Consider the following 20137-nt stretch of genomic DNA (forward strand, 5'->3'; position numbering starts at 1 on the left):
ACTCTAGGACTTATAGGGGAAAATGAAAAATTCTAAATTTAAAAAAGAAAAACTACAAAGGAAAAACTCAAAGGCATACTTAATATGAGAATTTTATTAATCTTAATGAAAAAATAATAAAATGGAAAATAGCCCAAAAAATATAAAATGAAATATGAGGAAATAAAAGCATATGGAAAATAAACATGAATGGATAAGACAACATGAGAATGTCTAAAAAGTACCTAAGTGGAAACTAAGAGGGAGAGAGGAAAGATAATGAAGCAAAGGCAGTATTTCAAGAGATGATGGCTAAGAATTTTCTAGAATCAACTAAAAACATCAATTCACAATTCAAAAAGCCAAATGAAAGTCCATGGGATAAATTTTTAATTCATACCTAAACACATTGCAGTAAAACTAAAGAAGAGCAAAGACAGAGAAAATCCTGAAAGTAGTGAGAGAAAAGAGAAATGATCTTGAAAGGATCCACAGTTGGCATTATGTCTGACTTTTCAACTGAAACCAGGAAAACTAAGACAACAGAATAACATTATGTTGCCTTTGATGAAGGTGAAAAAATGACAACCAACAATTCTACAAAAATGTCTATCTTTTTTGTCTACAAGTGTCTTGGGTTAAAATATTCTTTTTAAGAATATTTTGAATGATAAAAGATTCTAAATTAGCATTGTTTTCTTTAAGCATTTAATAATTCCATTTTGTTATCTTCTTTCATAATTTCAGCTGGAAAGTTTGCCATTAGTATTATTGGAGTTTCTCTTAGGGTGATATGCCTTTTTTTTCCTCTGGGTGTTTTTATAATGTTCTTTGCTTTCATTTTCAGCATTTTAACATTAAGTTTGGTTTTCTTTGTTTTTGTACCACTGCAGGTTTGCTCAGTTTTATGAACATGTGCATTAATGTCATTGTCATTTTGGGAAAATTCTCAGTCCATATCTCAAAATATTCTTTTAGTTCTGTTCATTCTCTCCTCTACTTCTGAGACTAGTGATAGTTATATTGACTTTCTGACTATGTCCCACATGGTCTTTGCTTTCTGGGTTTTTTTTTTTCTTCTTCTTCTTCCATTCACATTTGTTTCTCTCTCTGTACTTCAGTTTGAGTATATTTATTGACCGTCTTCAGGTTCATAAGTCATATCCTACTGTATCTATTCTTCTGTTAAATTTATATAATTAACAGTTAATTTTCAACACTATTTTCCAGCATAAAATTGTTATTAAATTCTGAGGACCATAAAACACGTAGGCCAATCTGTAAGCTAACTGCTCTTCTGAATATCAATGTAAAAATTCTAAATACAATCGGATATCATAATTCATGACCCCATTAAAAGAACCATACTTCATAACCATGTGGAGCTTATTTAGGAATGCAATAGTGACTCACTATTAAAAAGTGTATCTTCATTGATGCTGAAAAGAATTTGACAAAATTCAAAGCATATTTTTAAAAGTCTGTAAAAGAGGAACTGATAGAATGAAATAAAATATAGTAAGTCTCAGTAACTAAAACAGCCTGGTACAGTGCAACACAAAGATATAGACCAATGGACTAGAATAAAAAATCAAAATGGACCCAAATTCATAATGAAATTTAGTTCATTAGAAAGGCAGCATCTTAAATCACTGGTGTAAATATAAACTTTGTTTGGAAATTTTCCATTGGAACAACTTTTTAGACAAAGTCGAGGAAAAATTTATCTCGTATATGGGAATAAATGTCAAGTAACTCAAATATTTAAATGTTCACTATGAAGCCATAAAAGTAGAACAATACACAAGAGAATTTCCTTATACCTTCAGAGAGGGGAAATCTTTCTAACTTTGACTCCAAATACAGATCCCTCTAAAAATGATTGAGAAATCTGATTACCTAAAAATGAAAGAAAGGAATTCTGCATGACTCAAAACACCGTAATCAAAGACATATTCAAGACATATCCCTATTTACAACTCATATCCAAGACAAAGGGATTAAATCCCTGACTATATAAACAACTCTCAGAAATCAGTAAGGCAGTCTAACACAAATAAAAATACCTATTCAAATCACAAAACTATTTGCTTCCAGGAATTTATTCCATAGATGAGCCAGGAAAATATCAGTGGTATTATTCTTAAAAATAGTAGAATGGAAAAAGCCAAAGTACCCACCAAGAGAAGGCTAGTTAAATAATTTGTGCTTCATCTAAAAGCAGATATGGTATAAGTAAGTGTGAAAGGTACACAGTTAGGAAAGATCTCCAGGATTCAGGACTAAGTGGAAAAGGGAATGCATAGAGCAATTTATGTAGAAGGTTATTTTGTACCAGGAAAATAAGTGTATGTATTCATGTTTGCATCTATTTGCCATAAACCATTGGAGGGACACCCAAGAAACTAATGAAATGAGAGTGGGATTGGGTGAATGCCAGTGTGGAAGCAAGATCTTTCAATATGTAATTTTAAACATTGTTTTATTTTTGAACATCACCCATCCAAAAACTAAAACAAAAAAGGATTGAAAGTCCACCAATAAACATGTAAAACTGCTAAACAGCACTAGCAGTGCAAGAAGTATAGAGTAAATTAATATGCTGTCTCATAACCATCAAATTAACAAACAAAAAAAATATCAAGCAATTTGACAATACAGTTTTGGCAACATATCAGCAAGGATATATAAAAATAAGAATGTTCATATACTGCTGCTAATAGCATAAATTGGTATAGTCACTTGACAAAACAACTTAGTATTCAGTAAATCTCAGGATAAATTTTCCCTGTAACTCAACAATAGCCCTTGTAGGTATTTACCCCAAGAGAAACTCTCACACAACTGCAGAAGGATATTGTACAAGGATGCGCAATGCAGTGTTGTTAAGAGAACAAAACAAAACATAACAAAAAACCAGCAACAGCCTATGTAGTTAATGGGAGAATAGAAAATTGTAGTATTTTTGCATCTTGTAATGTGGCACTTAGTCAAAATAAATCAGAACAATGTGTATCTGTGTATTTAAATTTAAAACATGATGTTCAGTGAAAAAAAAAAAGCAAGTCAGAGAATGGTGTCTGCAGTATAATACCATTTATGTGAAGTTTAAAAATGATCAAGACAATACTACTTATTGTTTATGGATAAGTAAACTTATAGAAATAGCATAAAAATGCATCCAATGCAGCTCTTCTAAGGAGTATTCGGAACTGGATCAGGAAAGAGTAACATTAGCTTCAACTCAATAATCGGTTGAATTATCCCCCAAAATGAAAACCCTGAAAGAACTGTGTACGGCAAAGCGTTGACACGAGTGAAATAAAACAGGTGTCGATTTTATTATTCTCTATACTTTTGAGATTATTTGAAATATTTTATTGTTTGAAAATTTAATCAAGAGGGAAAAAAGATCCAAGGGCTTATTTCACAAATCTAGGGGTCAGAGAGACTAATGTCATCAATTTGAGTTGGTCATAGCAAGAATACTCCTTCCCAGAAATACAGCAAGAGCTATTATATTTTTTTCAAGAACCATCTAATATCAATTTTTCCGCTGCTATTTCCCCTAAATCATCAGATCCACCAAGAGAAGGAAGCAATGACTCTTCTCCTGTCCCCAAAGCTGTTGAGGTACTTGCTTTTTACAACTACTTGCATAAAGACAACCTTAAAAAGGGCACCCCATCCCCAGCTACGTGGAAGAATAATAGGATGGAGACTGAGTTGCACCTGTGGGAATGGAGAGACCTGCAGTGCCTCAGTATTATCATTTTTTTGAGCCCTTGGAGAGCTGTTCCCATTCTGGTTTGGTTTCTGGAGTTGAATGCTACAATCACTGTAGATGGGGTTAGCCGCAGTCATTTATTATGTCCCAGTAAAGATACATTTTGTGGAAGGTCTCATTACCTTCTTGCCGGTTTTGCTACTATCAATCAAGCAAAAACAAATATGAACAAAACTAAATTTTACAAAAATAAATGTGAAGCTGGCAATATACACGATATATCTCATACTGTAGTCTCAGGACTTTCAGACAACAGAGGACACTAAATAAAATGTATGAGTGGAGCCACAGATTCTCTAGGGAACAGGTTCATGGAAAGAGTGCTTCTCATCTCTTGGTTGCGGCAGGGTCAAATTCACCACCGCAGTGTATTGCTGAACCAAATTTCCTTGGTAGTGCTCTTTTCCTTGTTCAGGAAACTGAAATTAAGCAACTGGACTGAGTTCACACAGTACATCATTGGCAAAGCCAAAATCGGTATCTGCAGAGGCAATGTAGATCTGTAAGGAGTACATGAGCTTCAGAGGATCCCGAATACTTGGGTCATTGAACTCAGTATACTCATCTCAAAAAATGGAGTTTAAAAATTGTACTTTAATGTCCCTCTAAATACTTACACCTAATGATTGGACAGTCTTGCCTTGTTAAGTAATTCACAGAAACTCCATCCTACCTCCTAAACAGTGCCCAACAACCAGAGATTGTCCTAACTTCTAGTCCCTACCCTAAGACATGGAATAAGGAATGAAGAAAAGAAAACTAGGTCAAGGAAGGTTTCCACAGTCTCTAAAGCTGTGTTAAAACATTTGCTTCTTTTACAACTATGTTTTGCTAGATTTTTTCTAATTATAATGGCACACATTCATAATTAATTTTAATAACCACATAATTGAAACAAAGTTCATGCAGGCAATTTTACACAGATATATTTAGATATTATTTAGTAGTTTCAACTTGCAAAGTATATCACACTCAATTAGTTACTATGGTATGCTTTATTATTCCTTTTATTGGCCTTTACGAGGAAAAAAAAAGAAATTCTTTATGGTTTTAGAAAGTATTCTAAAATAAAATGCATAAATGACCATAAAGCTACCCTGTGAAGTAGTAATATTATGATTGCTTATATATTTAATAATAACACATCACACCTTTGGTGGAAAAAGCCAACCAGCCAGCTTCTGATTCCTAAACTGAAATATCTCCTCTTCAGTAAGAGGCATAATACCTTAAAAAGTGCTGAATAAGCACATCAGCTCTATTTCCCGATTATGCCAGTGGTTAATGTCCTCTAAGGGGACAGTAACCTCACCAGGCACTGAAGAAAAAACTGCTGCACTATTTCCTTAGTACTCATTCAAGTCACCAAACGTTCGGGAAGAATGCCACTTTCAAAGCTTGCTCTGAATACTAATATCTGCATGAACTCTTAAAATTATGTAGTTCCTCAATGCTCATTTGAAAATCGAAAGACTTAAGCGATTAACCATTTGTTTAAGAGTCAAATGCCTTCCCTTTTCTGTTTTACTGAAGGACAGAGCTATGCACATGTTCTGTTTTTGTTTTCACTGTGTTGTCACCGACATAGCCTAGAGTAGTTGTAGCTTTAATCTCTTCTGGGGATGGATTTGCTAAAGGTACCACATTGCTTCAGTTCTTTCACGGTTTTAGACTATAATTCAAAGGTAACAGAATCATGTCTGGGGCAAACTTCGTGGCCTAAACGAACTTGACTATACCACACAGGCACCCACAGGGAGAAAGAGGGAAGAATTCTAGTTAATGAGTGAAGAATTAGATATTAATGGAGACCTTAAGTGCTCAGGCACTGGTTTGAACTCTTATCAGAAAAAGCAAAGAAATCTCCCAGCTGATTTTATCAGGTGTATATTCAGAGAAGGACATGATGGAACAGACACAGCTGTTAGAAACGTGCCTGACTACTTCTTGCTGCTGAGTACATCAAGGAAGTCTGAAGAAGAAACATTCAACAATAATCCATATCAAATTTCCCTCCTCCAATCAATTCATACTTCTAACAGTGGCAGAAAGTTCAATCGATGCTTATTTAATGAAATGGGAAGCCGATGATCATGGCTGCTTGGAAAAGCTCCACAATTAATTGCGTTGAGGCATTCATTACTGTTTTTCACTAACAGAAGGTTATAGGCTCTGGTCATTGATGACCCACAACACGGACCAAAAAGTATATTCTTATTAGTGGTTCACTTCATGTAAGGAAAAATGCTACAGGGCAATTCACCTCTGTCTTCAACCTTCAGGGGAAAAAAAAATTCATTCATTTACCAAACTTAACATCAGAACCTAAGGGTGAGGAGACCAATTTCTGCAAGCAATTAAATTTTAATATACAAGTATTCATTGTTGTTAACCTACCTTTCCTTTAGCAGGAGACTATAAAAAGTGTGATTCCAAATACTTATTTAAAAGTAAAATTCAGATCCAGGACCTCTGGGAGAATACAACTGTCTTTCAAAGTCAACAGACAGAGGGAGTAAAAATATAGACCAGGGAGACATCCGGGACAGTGGCAAGGGCAGCGCCCAGGAGTGAAGAGCCAGTCGGAGCTCTAACTGTGCTTTGGACTAGTCCTGTGACCTTGGGCAAGCTGCTTAATTTCACAGGGTTTCAGTTTTTCATCTGTAAAATCTAAGGACTGAATTCGACATATCATTGGAGTTCTCTCTCAAGATTTCATGAGCTAAGCTCTAACCTATTTGGTCTCAAAAATCTAACCAAATAAAATTTCTTAAAATTATATCCCCAGCATATGAAGATTTATTTATAAATTATATCCAACCATATGTCAAATGTATTAAAATACACTGAAACTATTCAAAAGGATGAGATAAAGAGGAAATAAAGAATAGTTTAAAGGTGATTTGTTTAATATATTTTTCAACAATTATTTTAGTAAAAGGGTTGACTGTTCTTTTTCAAGCTCCTGCTTTGCAACCTGTGATATAATGACTCAAGGTGATTCACATTTTTTTCTGATACTTAGTTTTAGGGGACTGACATAAACAAGTTTTTCCTCACAAAGATGTGGAGATACAGATGGAAAAAAATTTTATCACTGACTGAGTTTATTAACACTCATTATTTTTCAACTTCATACACTATCAACACTAATAACACAAAGCTCCTAGTTGGAACTCACCTAATACTCTTCCCATTGTGGTAACAATTCCTTAATAGTCCGTTAGAAACTTCAAACTTCAAACTTTTTATTCAACATAAAAGGACTGGTTGAATGGTGCAATTATAAGGATAAAGATTTTTTTAGAATGGATTAAAAAAAAACCACCTGGTGATACTTCCAAATGTCAGACTTTAAATATGAAGACACAGAGGAGTTGAAAGTAAAAGGATGAACAGAATATACTATGTCCACACTAATCAAAAGAGAGTTCTACACTACGAAAATGTCAGATCAAGTAGACTTTACTGTCAGAAATGTTACTGAAGATTAAGAGATATTTCACAATGGTAAATGGCTAATTCAACAGGAAGTCCTACTAATCCTAAATGTGTACATACCAATTATCATAGTCTCCAAGTATATTAAATGGAAATTAATAGCAAGAAAGAGACACACTAGACCCATTATCATAGTTGTGGATTTTAATAGCATATTCTAGTAATAGGTAAAACAAGGAGACAGAAGTTTAGTGCAGATATTATGAATGGCTATTTTGAAATTATTTTATGCTGAGGAATTTAAGATTTTTAGATTATATGGACATTTCCTTGGAAAAATAGTATAAGAATTTGAATTAAGGAAGTCTGATCCTAAGCTGACATGTTGAAGATTTGGACCTACTTTTTCTTCTATAAGATGAAGGGTCTCTGGTCTGATTCCGAGGTCCTTGATCCATTTTGAGTTGTTTTGTGTAGAGTGAGAGATAGGGGTTTAGTTTCATTCTGTTGCATATGGATTTCCAGTTTTCCCAGCACCATTTGTTGAAGAGGCTATCTTTTCTCCATTGCATGTTTTTGGCACCTTTGTCTAGTATGAGAAAATTTTATTTATTTGGGTTTGTGTCTGTGTCCTCTATTCTGTACCATTGATCTACCTGTCTATTTTGGTGCCAATACCATGCTGTTTTTGTTACTATTGCTTTGTAGTATAGTTGAAGTTCTGGTATTGTGATACCCCCTGCTTCACTCTGTCTGCTAAGGATTGCTTTAGCTATTCTGGGTTTCTTATTCTTCCAGATGAATTTCATGATTCCTTGCTCTATTTCTGTAAGGTATATCATTGAGATTTTAATTGGAATTGCATTGAATCTGTATAGCACTTTTGGTAGTATGACCATTTTGACAATATTAATTCTGCCTATCCAGGAACATGGGGGATCTTTCCATCTTCTAAGATTTTCTTTAATTTCTTTCTTTAGTAGTTCTCATTGTAGCGGTCTTTCACCTCTTTTGTTAGATTAATTCCGAAGTATTTTATTTTTTTCGAGGCTATTGTGAATGGGGTAGTTTTCCTAACTTCTCTTTCTGAAGATTCATCACTTATGTATAAAAATGCATTGGATTTATGAGCATTGATCTTGTAACCTGCTACTTTACTGAATTCACTTATGAGTTCTAAAAGTTTTCTGGTGCAATTTCCAGGTTCCTCTAAATATATAATCATGTCATCAGTGAACAGGGATAGTTTTAGTTCTTCTTTTCCAATTCGTATCCCTTTAATTTCTTTGGTTTGTCTAATTGCTCTGGCTAGAGTTTCAAGGACGATGTTGAATAGAAGTGGTGAAAGAGGGCATCCCTGCCTTGTTCCAGTTTTTAGGGGGAATGCTTTCAGTTTTTCTCCATTTAGAATGATATTGGCCATGGGCTTAGCATAGATGGCCTTTAAAATGTTTAGACTTCCTTAACAGGACTCCCATAGCATAAGAAATAAAAGCAAGAATCAACAACTGGGATAGATTCAAACTAAAAAGCTTTCTCTCAGCAAAGGAAACTATCAGTAATGTGAAGAGAGAGCCTACAGAGTGGAGAAAATCTTTGCCACTCATACTTCAGATAGAGCACTAATTTCCAGAATATATAAAGAACTCAAAAAACTCTACACCAAGAATACAAATAATCCAATCAACAAATGGGCTAAGGAAATGAACAGACACTTCACAGAAGATCTATAAGCAATCAACAGATATATGAAAAAATGTTCAACATCTCTAGTAATAAGAGAAATGCAAATCAAAACTACCCTAAGATTTCATCTCACCCCAATTAGAATATCAATTATCAAGAACACAAGCAACAATAGGTGTTGGAGAGGATGTGGGGAAAAAGGTACACTCATACATTGCTGGTGGGGTTGCAAATTAGTGCAGCCACTCTGGAAAGCAGTATGGAGATTCCTCAGAAAGCTTGGAATGGAACCACCAGCTATCCTACTCCTTGGCCTATACCCAAAATCAGCATACTACAGAGATACAGCCACATCAATGTTCATAGCTGCTCAATTCACCATAGCCAGATTGTGGAACTAACCTAAATGCCCTTCAGTTGATGAATGGATAAAGAAACTGTGGTATATATATACAATGGAATATTAGTCATAAAGAATGACAAAATTATGGCATTTGCAGGCAAATGGATGAAATTGGAGAATATCATGCTAAGTGAGATAGGTCAATCTCAAAAAACCAAAGGATGAATGATCTCACTGATAAGCGGATGATGACACATAATGGGGGGTGGGAAGGTAGTGTTAGGGTTAGGGTTAGGGAGGGGGCAAGAATGGAGGAAGGAAAGACTGTATAGAGGGAAAAGAGGGGTAGGAGGGGTGGGGGGGAGGGAAAAATAACAGAATGAATCAAACGACATTACCCGATGTAAATTTATGATTACACAAATGGAAATGGTATGCCTTTACTCCATATACAGAGAAACACCATGTATCCCATTTGTTTACAAGAAAAAAAGAAAAAAAAAGAATTTGAATTAATTATTAAATCCTGCGCTTCTTAAGAAAAAAGGTGGTTTGAGCAATGAATATTTCAATCATTTAAAAAGTAATAACACAAATCTTTAAAAAAAAAAAAAGTTTTCCCAGAGAATAAAATCAGAGACTAACTCCCAGCTTCTTGTTTTATAAGACCAATTTGTTTGTCAGACCAAAATCTGACAAGGTCATTACATGAAAAGAAAATTATAGGTCAATTTTTCTCATGGATGCCACGTTCTCAAATAAAATGTTAGCAAATATAATCCAGTGATTTGTTAAGTAATAATAATATTTAAAAATTGAGTTCATCCCATAATGTAGCATTTCAAAACCAGTCAGTGAGTTAGAAGAATAAAAGTGTAACAATGTATGACAATGTCAACAAAAAAAGTATTTGGTAAAACTTCAATACCCATCCAAGATTAAAAGATTTAGAAACCTAGAGAGTGAAGGGAATTTTCTAATCTGATACAGAATCTACTAAAAATCCCAACATCAAATATCAAACTGGAATAAACTCTAGTCAGTATTCCAGAACCAGATAATGGGAACCGAGAAGAGCCAGTAACATATGTGAGGAAAAAGAAAAAAAGACATATGCCCCCTCCTCATGCAGGCACATCAGGCAGTCAGACTGATGACTGACTTAAATACAGACACTAAAACTATAACTTTTGAAGAAGTAAACACAAAAGAAAATGTTCATGATCTTGGAGAAGGCAAACCCATTTTAACAAGGAAGCAAAAAGCGTTAATCTGAAAAGAAAAAAATTGACAACATGGATTTAGTCAAAATTTAAAAGTTAGTGATCATCAAGAAATATCATTAAGGAAATGAAAAGGCAAGCTACAGACTGGGAGAAAAGATTAATAATACATATATCTAACAAATGACTAGTACCCAATTATACCGGACACTTAGAAATTATTAGCAGAGGGAAAAAAGGAGGAGTCTTACATGGACACTTAAAAAGATGCAGGAATATGTTTCCTTCCTGTGCTCAGAAGCACATAGAAAGGTGTTCGACATCATTAATCACTGGGAAAATGAAAATTAAAACCACTGTTAGACATCACTTCACATCCCTAGTACGCCTAAAGTTAAGAAAACACCAATGTTTGTCGGCAAGAATGGGAAGCAGCTGAAACACTCACACTTCATTGGTGGAAATGCAAAATGACCCAAGTACCTTGGACAACTGCTATCCCTGATGTGTTATGAGCTGTGCTTTTATATGTCTACAAGGGTCAAAAGTGTCCTCTTTCATCTGAGTTAGTTTAAATCAGCTCCTCTCACTGGCAGCCAGTGAACGGTGGCTAACACCAGCAGGTGAAAACAGACTGTGCCACAGGTTACATGCTGTGATACTGGGCCACCAGCAGCCAGGACCACTGAGGCAGGGGCTTGAGCTGTCCTGCTCAGATGTGCACCACAAAACCAACCACTCTGAACTGTCGCCTAGATGTCATTTGTAACTTTTTCCTTGACTGTGTACTTCTGTTTTCTCTCTACAAAGCAGATGCTCTGCATAGATCAACAACAAATGTTAAGGAAATGAGAAACAAATGAGAAAAATCATAAAGTAAGAAAAGGTAGCGACAAAATATTAATTTGAAAACCAGGTTTTATAAAAAATATTTTTTAGTTGTAGATGGATGCGATACCTTTATTTATTTTCATGTGGTGCTGAGGATCGAATCCAGTGCCTCGCACGTGCCAGGCAAGCGCTCTACCACTGAGCCACAACCTAACCGCAAATCAGGTTTTCAGATGGCACAGTACCCATGCAGGCTACATGATTATAAGTTAAACAATTTCAAAAATAATGTGGAATTTCATGGTCACACAGGGTCTGGGCCTCAAGAAAATGCTAGTTGTGATGGTTACTGTCCTACATTCCTGTTAAGTAAGATTATTTGCATGTTCTAAAGATTAAAGTAACTGGATCTTACATAGGTGACTAGTGGGCGTATAAAACATTCTGAGCTTGGAGATATATTTTTTAAATGTTAGACAAATACAACCGTCAGTCAAATGGAAAACCCATGGGGGTATTCATTACTTCCAGTGTTCATTCCCATGTAAATAACCCCGGCCCACCTGTGTAACTTCTGGGTCTAGTTTCCTTCCTGGGCACAGTCTCCCTTGGCTTTCAAGCACTGGGGAAGGCAGCCAGGTGAGAGTTACATCCAGCTCAACATCTTTTCCAATGAAGGCATTCGTTCTGTTCTTTACCTCGTGGATCTTAGCTTACTCTGACACAGTCAAAACACCATTTCTGACGGATCTTCATCATACCTCCCAACTGACCTTTCTTAATGTGTTGAATTCTAAACAGAGAATAAAACATACCTGTGTCGTAAGACACGATAAACCTCCCACTGTGATTGCCAGTGGTCTGTGGCTCAAACTCTACTTCCAGTTGCATGGACTCCCCCATGTTAAGAGTTCCATCCGTGGGCTTCACAGAGAAAGGCCTGCAACAGGTATGGAGATACAGCATGAGAGCACACATCTAACCAGCCTGAGAGGAGGAGGAGAGGGGACCCACGTCAGACCTGATGCAGCAGCTTCATGGTCCAGGAGCGAAGTATGCTCTTCTCCCTAAAGTGGAAGAACTTCAGTTTTAATGTTAAAACAACAGTAATAGATCAGCGAACGTAAGAGAAACTTAAATGATGCGATAGTATTCTCGATTGCATCCTTGCTGTTCAGACCTTCTTTTAACATTCATTGAGTATTCCTGCTGGGCTCTCGCACGGGGTTAGGGTGACAGCAAACGAATAAAATCCAGTCTATGTCCTCAAGACCCTGAGATTTCATTAGGGGACAGATTTAAAATGTGTATGCAAAGTTGTGGCTTCCTAGGGGTAAAACATCAAGTTTCATGAAGTCCTGTGGAATGAGGGTATCGAAGTGTAAAACTAGATCAGAGACCCAAAAGGAAAGTGGTGGTCTACTCACATTAGGAAATTCCAAGGACAGTTTAACAAAGATCTATTTTAAGGAGGTGAGAGAAGTAGAGGGAACTACGAGCCCAAGGTTAGTAGCAGTTGAGTTGTTACCATCTCTAGGCCCAAAGAACCATGGAGAAGCAGTGGTTTTGAAACCCACATAGAGTTCTTAAGTGAAGCTGCCTTGTGAGGAGCAAGGAACCTTAGTCAAAAGAGATGGCCAGCCCGGGTGGTCACACAGACAACACAGTGGGGTAGCAAACAGCCTGCCCAAATGCCTGTGGGGACTCACTGGCTGAGCCCATCCAGAAGCCAGAAGGCACCTGGGCCTGCTGACCCTGCCTCAGAGGTCAGCTTCGGGGATAAGAGCAGGCAGCGGGAAGGCAGAGAAGAGAACCTTGGAAAGACAGCAGGATGAGGTGTATGTTTTCAAAATAGAATATGGGGACGCATTGTGGGGGGTGCGTGTGGTTTGGGGAACAGCAGATGGTTTCGTCTAATTGTCCTGGAAGGGACGATCAAGAGAGGAGCCGGATCTGATCGTGAAGTACCTTAAATAACTTATGGAGTTCTTCCTTCTAAATAGGAAACTCGGGCCATTTAATTATTTTCACGGTCCATTTCACTTCTTTAAATTGCTAGTTTTTCAAAGTAATGTGTTGTACGATCTATCTGGCAGGCAAGGCTGTTTCTGATTATTTACTTCTATCACAACAGTTTTCAGAGTCATCCTTCCTTAAATATTCGCTTAGATAATGAACTCAACTCCAGAAAACCTAGGCTTTCTGCTATGAGGTACAGAGCTTCTGGCCAAGGTAGCGCTGGGTGGTCCCTGAGATCACTCTTGCAGGACCCCTGGAGCCTCTTGGCACTGGCACCTCAGGGGCAGCTTTGTACTTTCTCTGGAGCTCTCTACTCCAATTTCCTTCCCTTTCGCTTCTTGACACCCCCCTTCTTTTTCCTGTAATCACTACGCCAAGTCTCCAGCGGGCTCTGGGCTTTGCTGTAGAGGCCCCTTGGAGGGGTGGTTCCAGCCTGGCCTCTGGAACCAGTGCTGAGAGTTCCCGACCCTGTTCTGCCATGACCTTCAACTTCTTCATCTGCAGAGCGAGGCTGATGATGCGCCTACTTCATAGGGTCATGGTGGGACTGAAGGGACCAGCAAGGTAAAGCGCTTGGAATGATGCCTGGCGTTTAGGAGACGCTGCGTAAGGGCTTATTATTACTTTTGTTATTGCTCTTTTATCTCCCTCGCTGGCAGCCCTGAGGTGCTGGAAGACAAGCCCGAGGATGAATTTGGGTGTTAAGGCAAGTTCAGGCTTATCATTCTCCCCTCTGTCCTTCACACAGCTCTAGAGACGCTGTGAACCACGCCTACAACACATCAGTCTGCTCAGCCACCTTCAGTAGTCCCCACAGTCCTTGATATCCACTTAGATAAATACACCTTTAATAACAACTTTATTGTTTTATAATAAAGTTCAAATCCTAGGCTTCCAAGGTCCCACACAATCTGCTCTGGACCAGATGGCGCGTTCTGATTACATCTGCCCGATATCCCAGGCAGCTGCGGTGGGATGAGTGGGAGGCCGTGGCCTCTCTGTCCACAAGCTCCCCTGGCACTGCACCTGTTCTGCTGTCCAAGTAGATTGTGCCCCTTGTAACAACCCAGAACCGCTAGGGTCGAATCAGAACACCCAGTCCTTCCCCATGCCATCCTCCTTCCAAAGTGGCCGACCACATTCCAGACTCAGTCCCCTCTTCAACGGAACCCTGCTTCTGTAAAGCACCTGGTGCGGCGCACACAGCATTCCTTCTCATGGAATTCTGGGTTTTCTCTCCTCTTCTTCCAATAGCTTTTAGCCACTGCACAAGGCAGGCACGGAAGGTAACATGAGAAACTAACACAGGGGCTGGGGTTGTGGCTCAGTGGTAGAGCACTTGACTAGCAGTGTGAGGCACTGGGTTCGATTCTCAGCACCACATATTTACAAGTAAAGTAAAGGTCCATTGACGATTTAAGAATACTGTATAGAGGGATAAAAGGGGTGGGAGAGGTGGGGGGAAGAAAAAAAACCCAACAGAATGAATCAAAAACTATTACCCTAGGTAAATGTATGATTACGAAAACGGTACGCCTCTACTCCATGTACAAACAGAGAAACAAGATGTATCCCATTCGTTTACAATAAAAATGAATTAAAAAAAAAGAAACTAACACAGAAGTTAGAAGAAACATAGCCTCTGAGAGGAAGGAGACCTGATTCACGAGCACAGACTCTATTCTGGGGGCTATTTTACATATGTCAGTTTATTTTAATCCTCCAGAATATCTTTATAAAGCAGGTATTGGTGTTTGTGTTTTAGACATGAATATATAGATGAACTCAAAGTCGGGCAACTTTCTCAGGGTTGCTCAGCCAGAGCTGGGAGGGAAGCTGCCTTCAGGTCCCTGTCCTGTCTGCCCACCCCAGCCACCCCTGAACATGGAACTCATAATTGTACCCCACACACACTTCTTTATTCCCAGGAGCCTCTCAGGAGAGGTTGTTGAATTGAATTACAATCAAATCTTAAAGGGAAATAAAAATATTTCCATTCATTCTTTAACTTTTATAACATCTTGGTGAAACAGAAAAGGACTAAATTCTCAGTAGCTCCAGAATCTCTGCTTCATGGAGCTGGTGAGTCTCCCAGTGTCAACGTTCTGTCCTTCCTTCTGGCCTCAGTAAGAATCTGAAGAGCTGAGAGCAGGGCCAGTTTCCTGGCTTGGGGAACACATGGCAGTCGCTTCCTCTTTCTTTGCCTCTCCACTTCCTGAAACTTTCCTTCCAGCACTGTGGTTACACTTTACTTTTCAAGTATTTCTTGGTAGCAAAAGAGCAGATTTGAAGTGACTTGGATATTATTACATAGCAGAACCCAAGGTGATTTTCCACAGAGAAGGTGACGCTTAACATCATGCCTCCAGGACCTGACGGAGTCCAAATTCCAAAGAGTGGGAATGGATCCTTTCCTTTGTGCTAATTGTTAGGCTTAGATTATGCTCAACTTCTTAAGTGGTTAGAAAATTGCCTGGGATCTCCGTTGCCGCTTGGAGCTGCCTAAGCTTTCTCAATAAATCAGTGTTAATTGGGTACAGTGTGTTAAGTTCGGGTGCCTAAACGCTGTCTGTAATTTGATTTGGTACTTTGTTTTATTTGCAATGGACTGAACCAGCTAGAAAATATCAAGTTTCAGAAAATGCACTTACAAAGATGTTACAAGTATCGTTCCTCAAGGGCATAAGGCTGGCTCTATCAAAATGTCTGGTCTTGATATCAGCCCTCATTAATACCAAATACTCAATTATGGAGGGAATTCAGTCTTATGAAAAATCATGAGTCACGATGAGAAAGATGTTTTGTTCCATCATGAGCTGTTCTTAAGAACTGAAACTATTCCATACAAATATATTCGATATTATAACAGAAGTCTAAATATTGGTCCTACTATATGAAACATTAGTATTTTTCTTCAGGTAATCTTTCTTATTTAATTCCTAACTTGAGGCTTTAGAGTTTGAAATTGCTTCTTAATACTCACTCTGTCACCTTCTGATATTAATCCTACTTTAATAGTCAAAGTTATTCTGGGATCTACTAGAGTTTTAGGTCAAATTTGTAATAAAGTTGAATGGTAATTGTTTATGTTCTCCGTATATTTTATAGAACACTGCTGCTCCTTTTATTAGTGTAAAAAGCATCATGCCCATTTTATAGTACTTGGAGCATGTCTTTTTTTATTTTGAATTATTGTAGAGCTTTATAGTTGTGCTTTGCCCTTGTGATATATTGTTGGTTGGGAATCCTATAAACATTTATTGAACACTTATTTATTCTCGACACTTTGCTAGATGCTGGGGAATACAAATGAAAAGATATACAATCCTTGCATTTGAGAAGCTCACATTCTAATGGGGTCAACAGATGTATAAAGAAAGTTTTATTTTTACAATTTATATAATAAACCTAACCACCATATCAACTTAACCATTAATTAAATCATCGTCATTCCAGTCAATATATCAACCTTACAAGTGGAAGGACCAAGAACAGACCCTGAGTTTTTGACTCCAAATTCCCAAACTATAACCACTGCTCTACCAAGTCTATTAATAATCACAATAATCTAAGAACACTCTCTAGGAAACAGAATGGCCCGTGCAGTTTTTAGAACATTATTAGGGAAATCTCCCCAGAGATTCCGATTCAATATGTTCTGACCACAAATGCAGCCACATTCTTCCTCTTTGTAACTATTAGGGATCTCAGTTGCAAACAACAAAACCCAACTGAGGCTAATTCAGAAAGGGGACTGATTGAAAGGGTTTGAGGCAGCTCACAGAACTAATGAATTGGTTGGAAAATATGCATTTTGTGGAAAAAGCATAAAATACTATTTCATGAAAAATCTAAACAGGAAAACAAAAATATTTGAAAATGGCAATTTAATTGAGCGACTTGGTTATACAGAAAATGTGAGAGATGAGAAGCCCAACTTAAGATGGTGAAGTAACTCTTGGATTGTTAACAGCGTTGAGCCATTTCCACCCCTAGACTGGAGATTAAAGGAAAGGAGGAAGTGTCATCACATCCTGGGGACTAGAGTTACCTGGAATAATTTGGAACCAGGGCAGGCCAGTCTGACGGCACCTTAGAAATTAGAAGATGCATCTTCTCCGTGGTCTTTGCTGCAGCTACCGCTGGGGACTCTGCTAAAGATTGAGAGGAAGGAGGAGAAATATCCCATCTCTTTTCTTTCTTCTTTCTTTCCTCCTATTCTCCAGTCTCTTCTCAGTGTCCCCACTGGTCCAACTCAGTTGGAATCCTGCTGCAGCAGTGGGTGGGGGAAGGTTAACTCAACCCCACAGTGATACTGGGCAGAGCAGGGACAGGGCAAAAAGTGGATCTGACAGCAAATAATCCCAGAACTGGCTCACGATTTTTCTAATCCAGGTTTTGACATTAGTTTACTGGAGAGGCCTGGGTAGGTTATTTCTGTCTTCCTGCCTTCCTTCCTTTACCTATAAAATGGGAATGTTGAATGAGAGTATCCAATGTCATTATGGTATCTGGCTAGTCTTTGAGTTGGCTCTCCATTTTACCTTAGAATTATTTCTATATTAAGAAAATATGATTTACATTCATTGTCAAATGGATAGAATAATTTTAGATTGCTTCCTGACACTTCACATTATTAAATGTAATTTTGCTTCACTTTTACATGAATCTACTATGTAAGAAATTGCCATTTATGTGTAATTTTTAATATTCAGAAAAACAGTCCAGGAAGATATATTTTCTGCATTTTTCTTTCAAATTAGATGGATTATTTTTTTCAAACATAAAAATATCAGTGCAATAGAAAAATTTTAATGTATATTATGGATGGTGGTTGTGTTTTGTTTAGTTGAAAAAAAAAAGATGGGTTCTTCCTAAGTCATGGCAAGACTATTGTACAATCTGCTTCCTTCCCTCTCAATCAAAATATGTGAGGCTTGCCATGAGATCACAAAGCCTTTACAAGTTTGATGAATGATGTCCAAAAGAACTTTGCCTTTGATTTATTTAAGATAGTTCAGAGAGTCTTGCTGTCCTCTAAGATGCAGAAAGGAGAAAAGTGTTTCTCTCACACTAATGATGGGAAAAAACAAAACAAAACGGGGAGAACAACAAAATCCCAACTTTTCTAGAACCTATCAGAAAGCTGAAGTTGCAGAGCAAACTGCCTGGAATCTAAAGACAGGCAAACCCCCTTCTCCCTGGGAGATGGAACATGTGCAGATTGTTTCACCAGTAATTTTCACCTGTGGCAGACAGAACTTCCCTCTCCAAGTGGAAGAAAAGGTGAGATGAGATGGAGCAGAAGGAATATTTGAAGAGGTAATGACTGAGGACCTCAACAGGATTAAATAAAAACAAAACTAAAGCAAAACAAAATCCTTAAAACAAAAAGCCAAATGAAAACAAAACCAAAATTTATACATCATATTTATAGTTACATCATATTCAAACTACTAAAAACCAAATATAAAGTCAAAATCTTCAAAACAGCCCAAGGGAAAAACAACTACCTGTGGAGGAACAAAGATAAGAATGACAACAGACATATTAGGAAAATATAAAACAACAGACAATTGAGTGGCTTCTTTAAAATACTGGGAAGATATGTGTGTATATAATTGTTGGCCAAAAATTCTATATAGTAGAGAAAGTGTCTTACAGAAATAAAGGAAAAATACTTTTTTTCCAGATAGACATAAACAGAATTTATAGTAAACTTATTCTACAAGAAATATTAAAGGTAGCTTTTATGACAGGAGAAATGGGATCTACATGAAATGATTCAGTGATACTCTTTGGAAGAAAAAAAAATACAAATTTCCTCCCAAAGGATGTGTCCTCAATCTGCACTATGGCAACAGTACTACCTACAATATGCAGACTGGTAGCTTGAAAACTCCTCCACCAGAAAATATCTAGGAAGATTGGATAAAATAAAACATAAATGTAGAGCTGAGGTTGAACAAAAATAAGGAAAACTCACAGTCTTCCAAAACAAAGAGGAAACTAAGAACCAGAGGAGTAAGTCACTGAGCCAAAGCTAGGTCAGTCCTGGTTCCCCCAAATGTAGAAGCCTAGGTTTTTAACAGCCCTGCTGGAATAGGAGACAAGACTTTAAGATGGTCGAGTCAGAGGACTGGTACCAAATCCCTGCATAAACCTGGAAAACTTGGAGACCCACAAACATATTCTCCCATCAATAAGAGGAAAAATGTCTATCTTAGTTTTGGGTGAGGGAAATAAAGTTTCCCTAGGAAATTCATAACTTTGGGTTTTGCATCTTATTCAGGTTTGGAGTTCAAATATACTCCACCAGTCCAGAAAACCATCAGGCAAGAAATTGCCAGAAGAGTGCTCTATAGCGATCTAAACTTTGGGAACCAGAGAAGCAGATGCTAATCCTTTCTGGAGAGATGTGTCCTTAACCAGCAAAGGATTCCCCGAAAAAGAGCAGTCTGGAAAATGAACTCATAATCTAGATCAATATACACACCATTTTTTTTTAAAAGACAAAGAAAAAAATTTGACTCCCTGGCTCCTTTTCCCAAGCTGGTTGCTCTTGTTAAGGCCCCACCCATCGACCACCATTCTCACATCCCATTAAAAACTGTCCTTTTCCATCTTATAAGAGAGTTCCTTTATAGCAGATATTGTCTTACCAGACTTTATATCATCCCAAGGTGTCTACATTATAGCTACTCCATCCAAGCGCTTCACTTACTACCCCCTTGATACACCCTCTTAATCTCACGGTATTCTCATCATCAAAGCCAGCAACAGCAGGCTGAATCCTTCTCAAATCTCATCACTCTGAAATTCTCTTCT

At 37.6% G+C, this 20137-nt stretch overlaps 1 protein-coding gene across 2 annotated transcripts in view; it reads right to left on the reverse strand.

Moving 5' to 3' along the window:
• Hydin (HYDIN axonemal central pair apparatus protein) overlaps nucleotides 1-20137 on the reverse strand; it is a 361889-nt gene that overhangs the window by 313365 nt on the left and 28387 nt on the right. For both annotated transcript variants that reach the window (XM_047529238.1, XM_047529237.1), the window contains exon 6: nucleotides 12106-12230. In XM_047529238.1, the coding sequence (XP_047385194.1) occupies nucleotides 12106-12230 (125 nt within the window). The remainder of the gene's footprint in view (nucleotides 1-12105; nucleotides 12231-20137) is intronic.

This window comes from Sciurus carolinensis, chromosome 16 (genome assembly GCF_902686445.1).
Source record: "Sciurus carolinensis chromosome 16, mSciCar1.2, whole genome shotgun sequence".
NCBI lineage: Eukaryota > Metazoa > Chordata > Mammalia > Rodentia > Sciuridae > Sciurus > Sciurus carolinensis.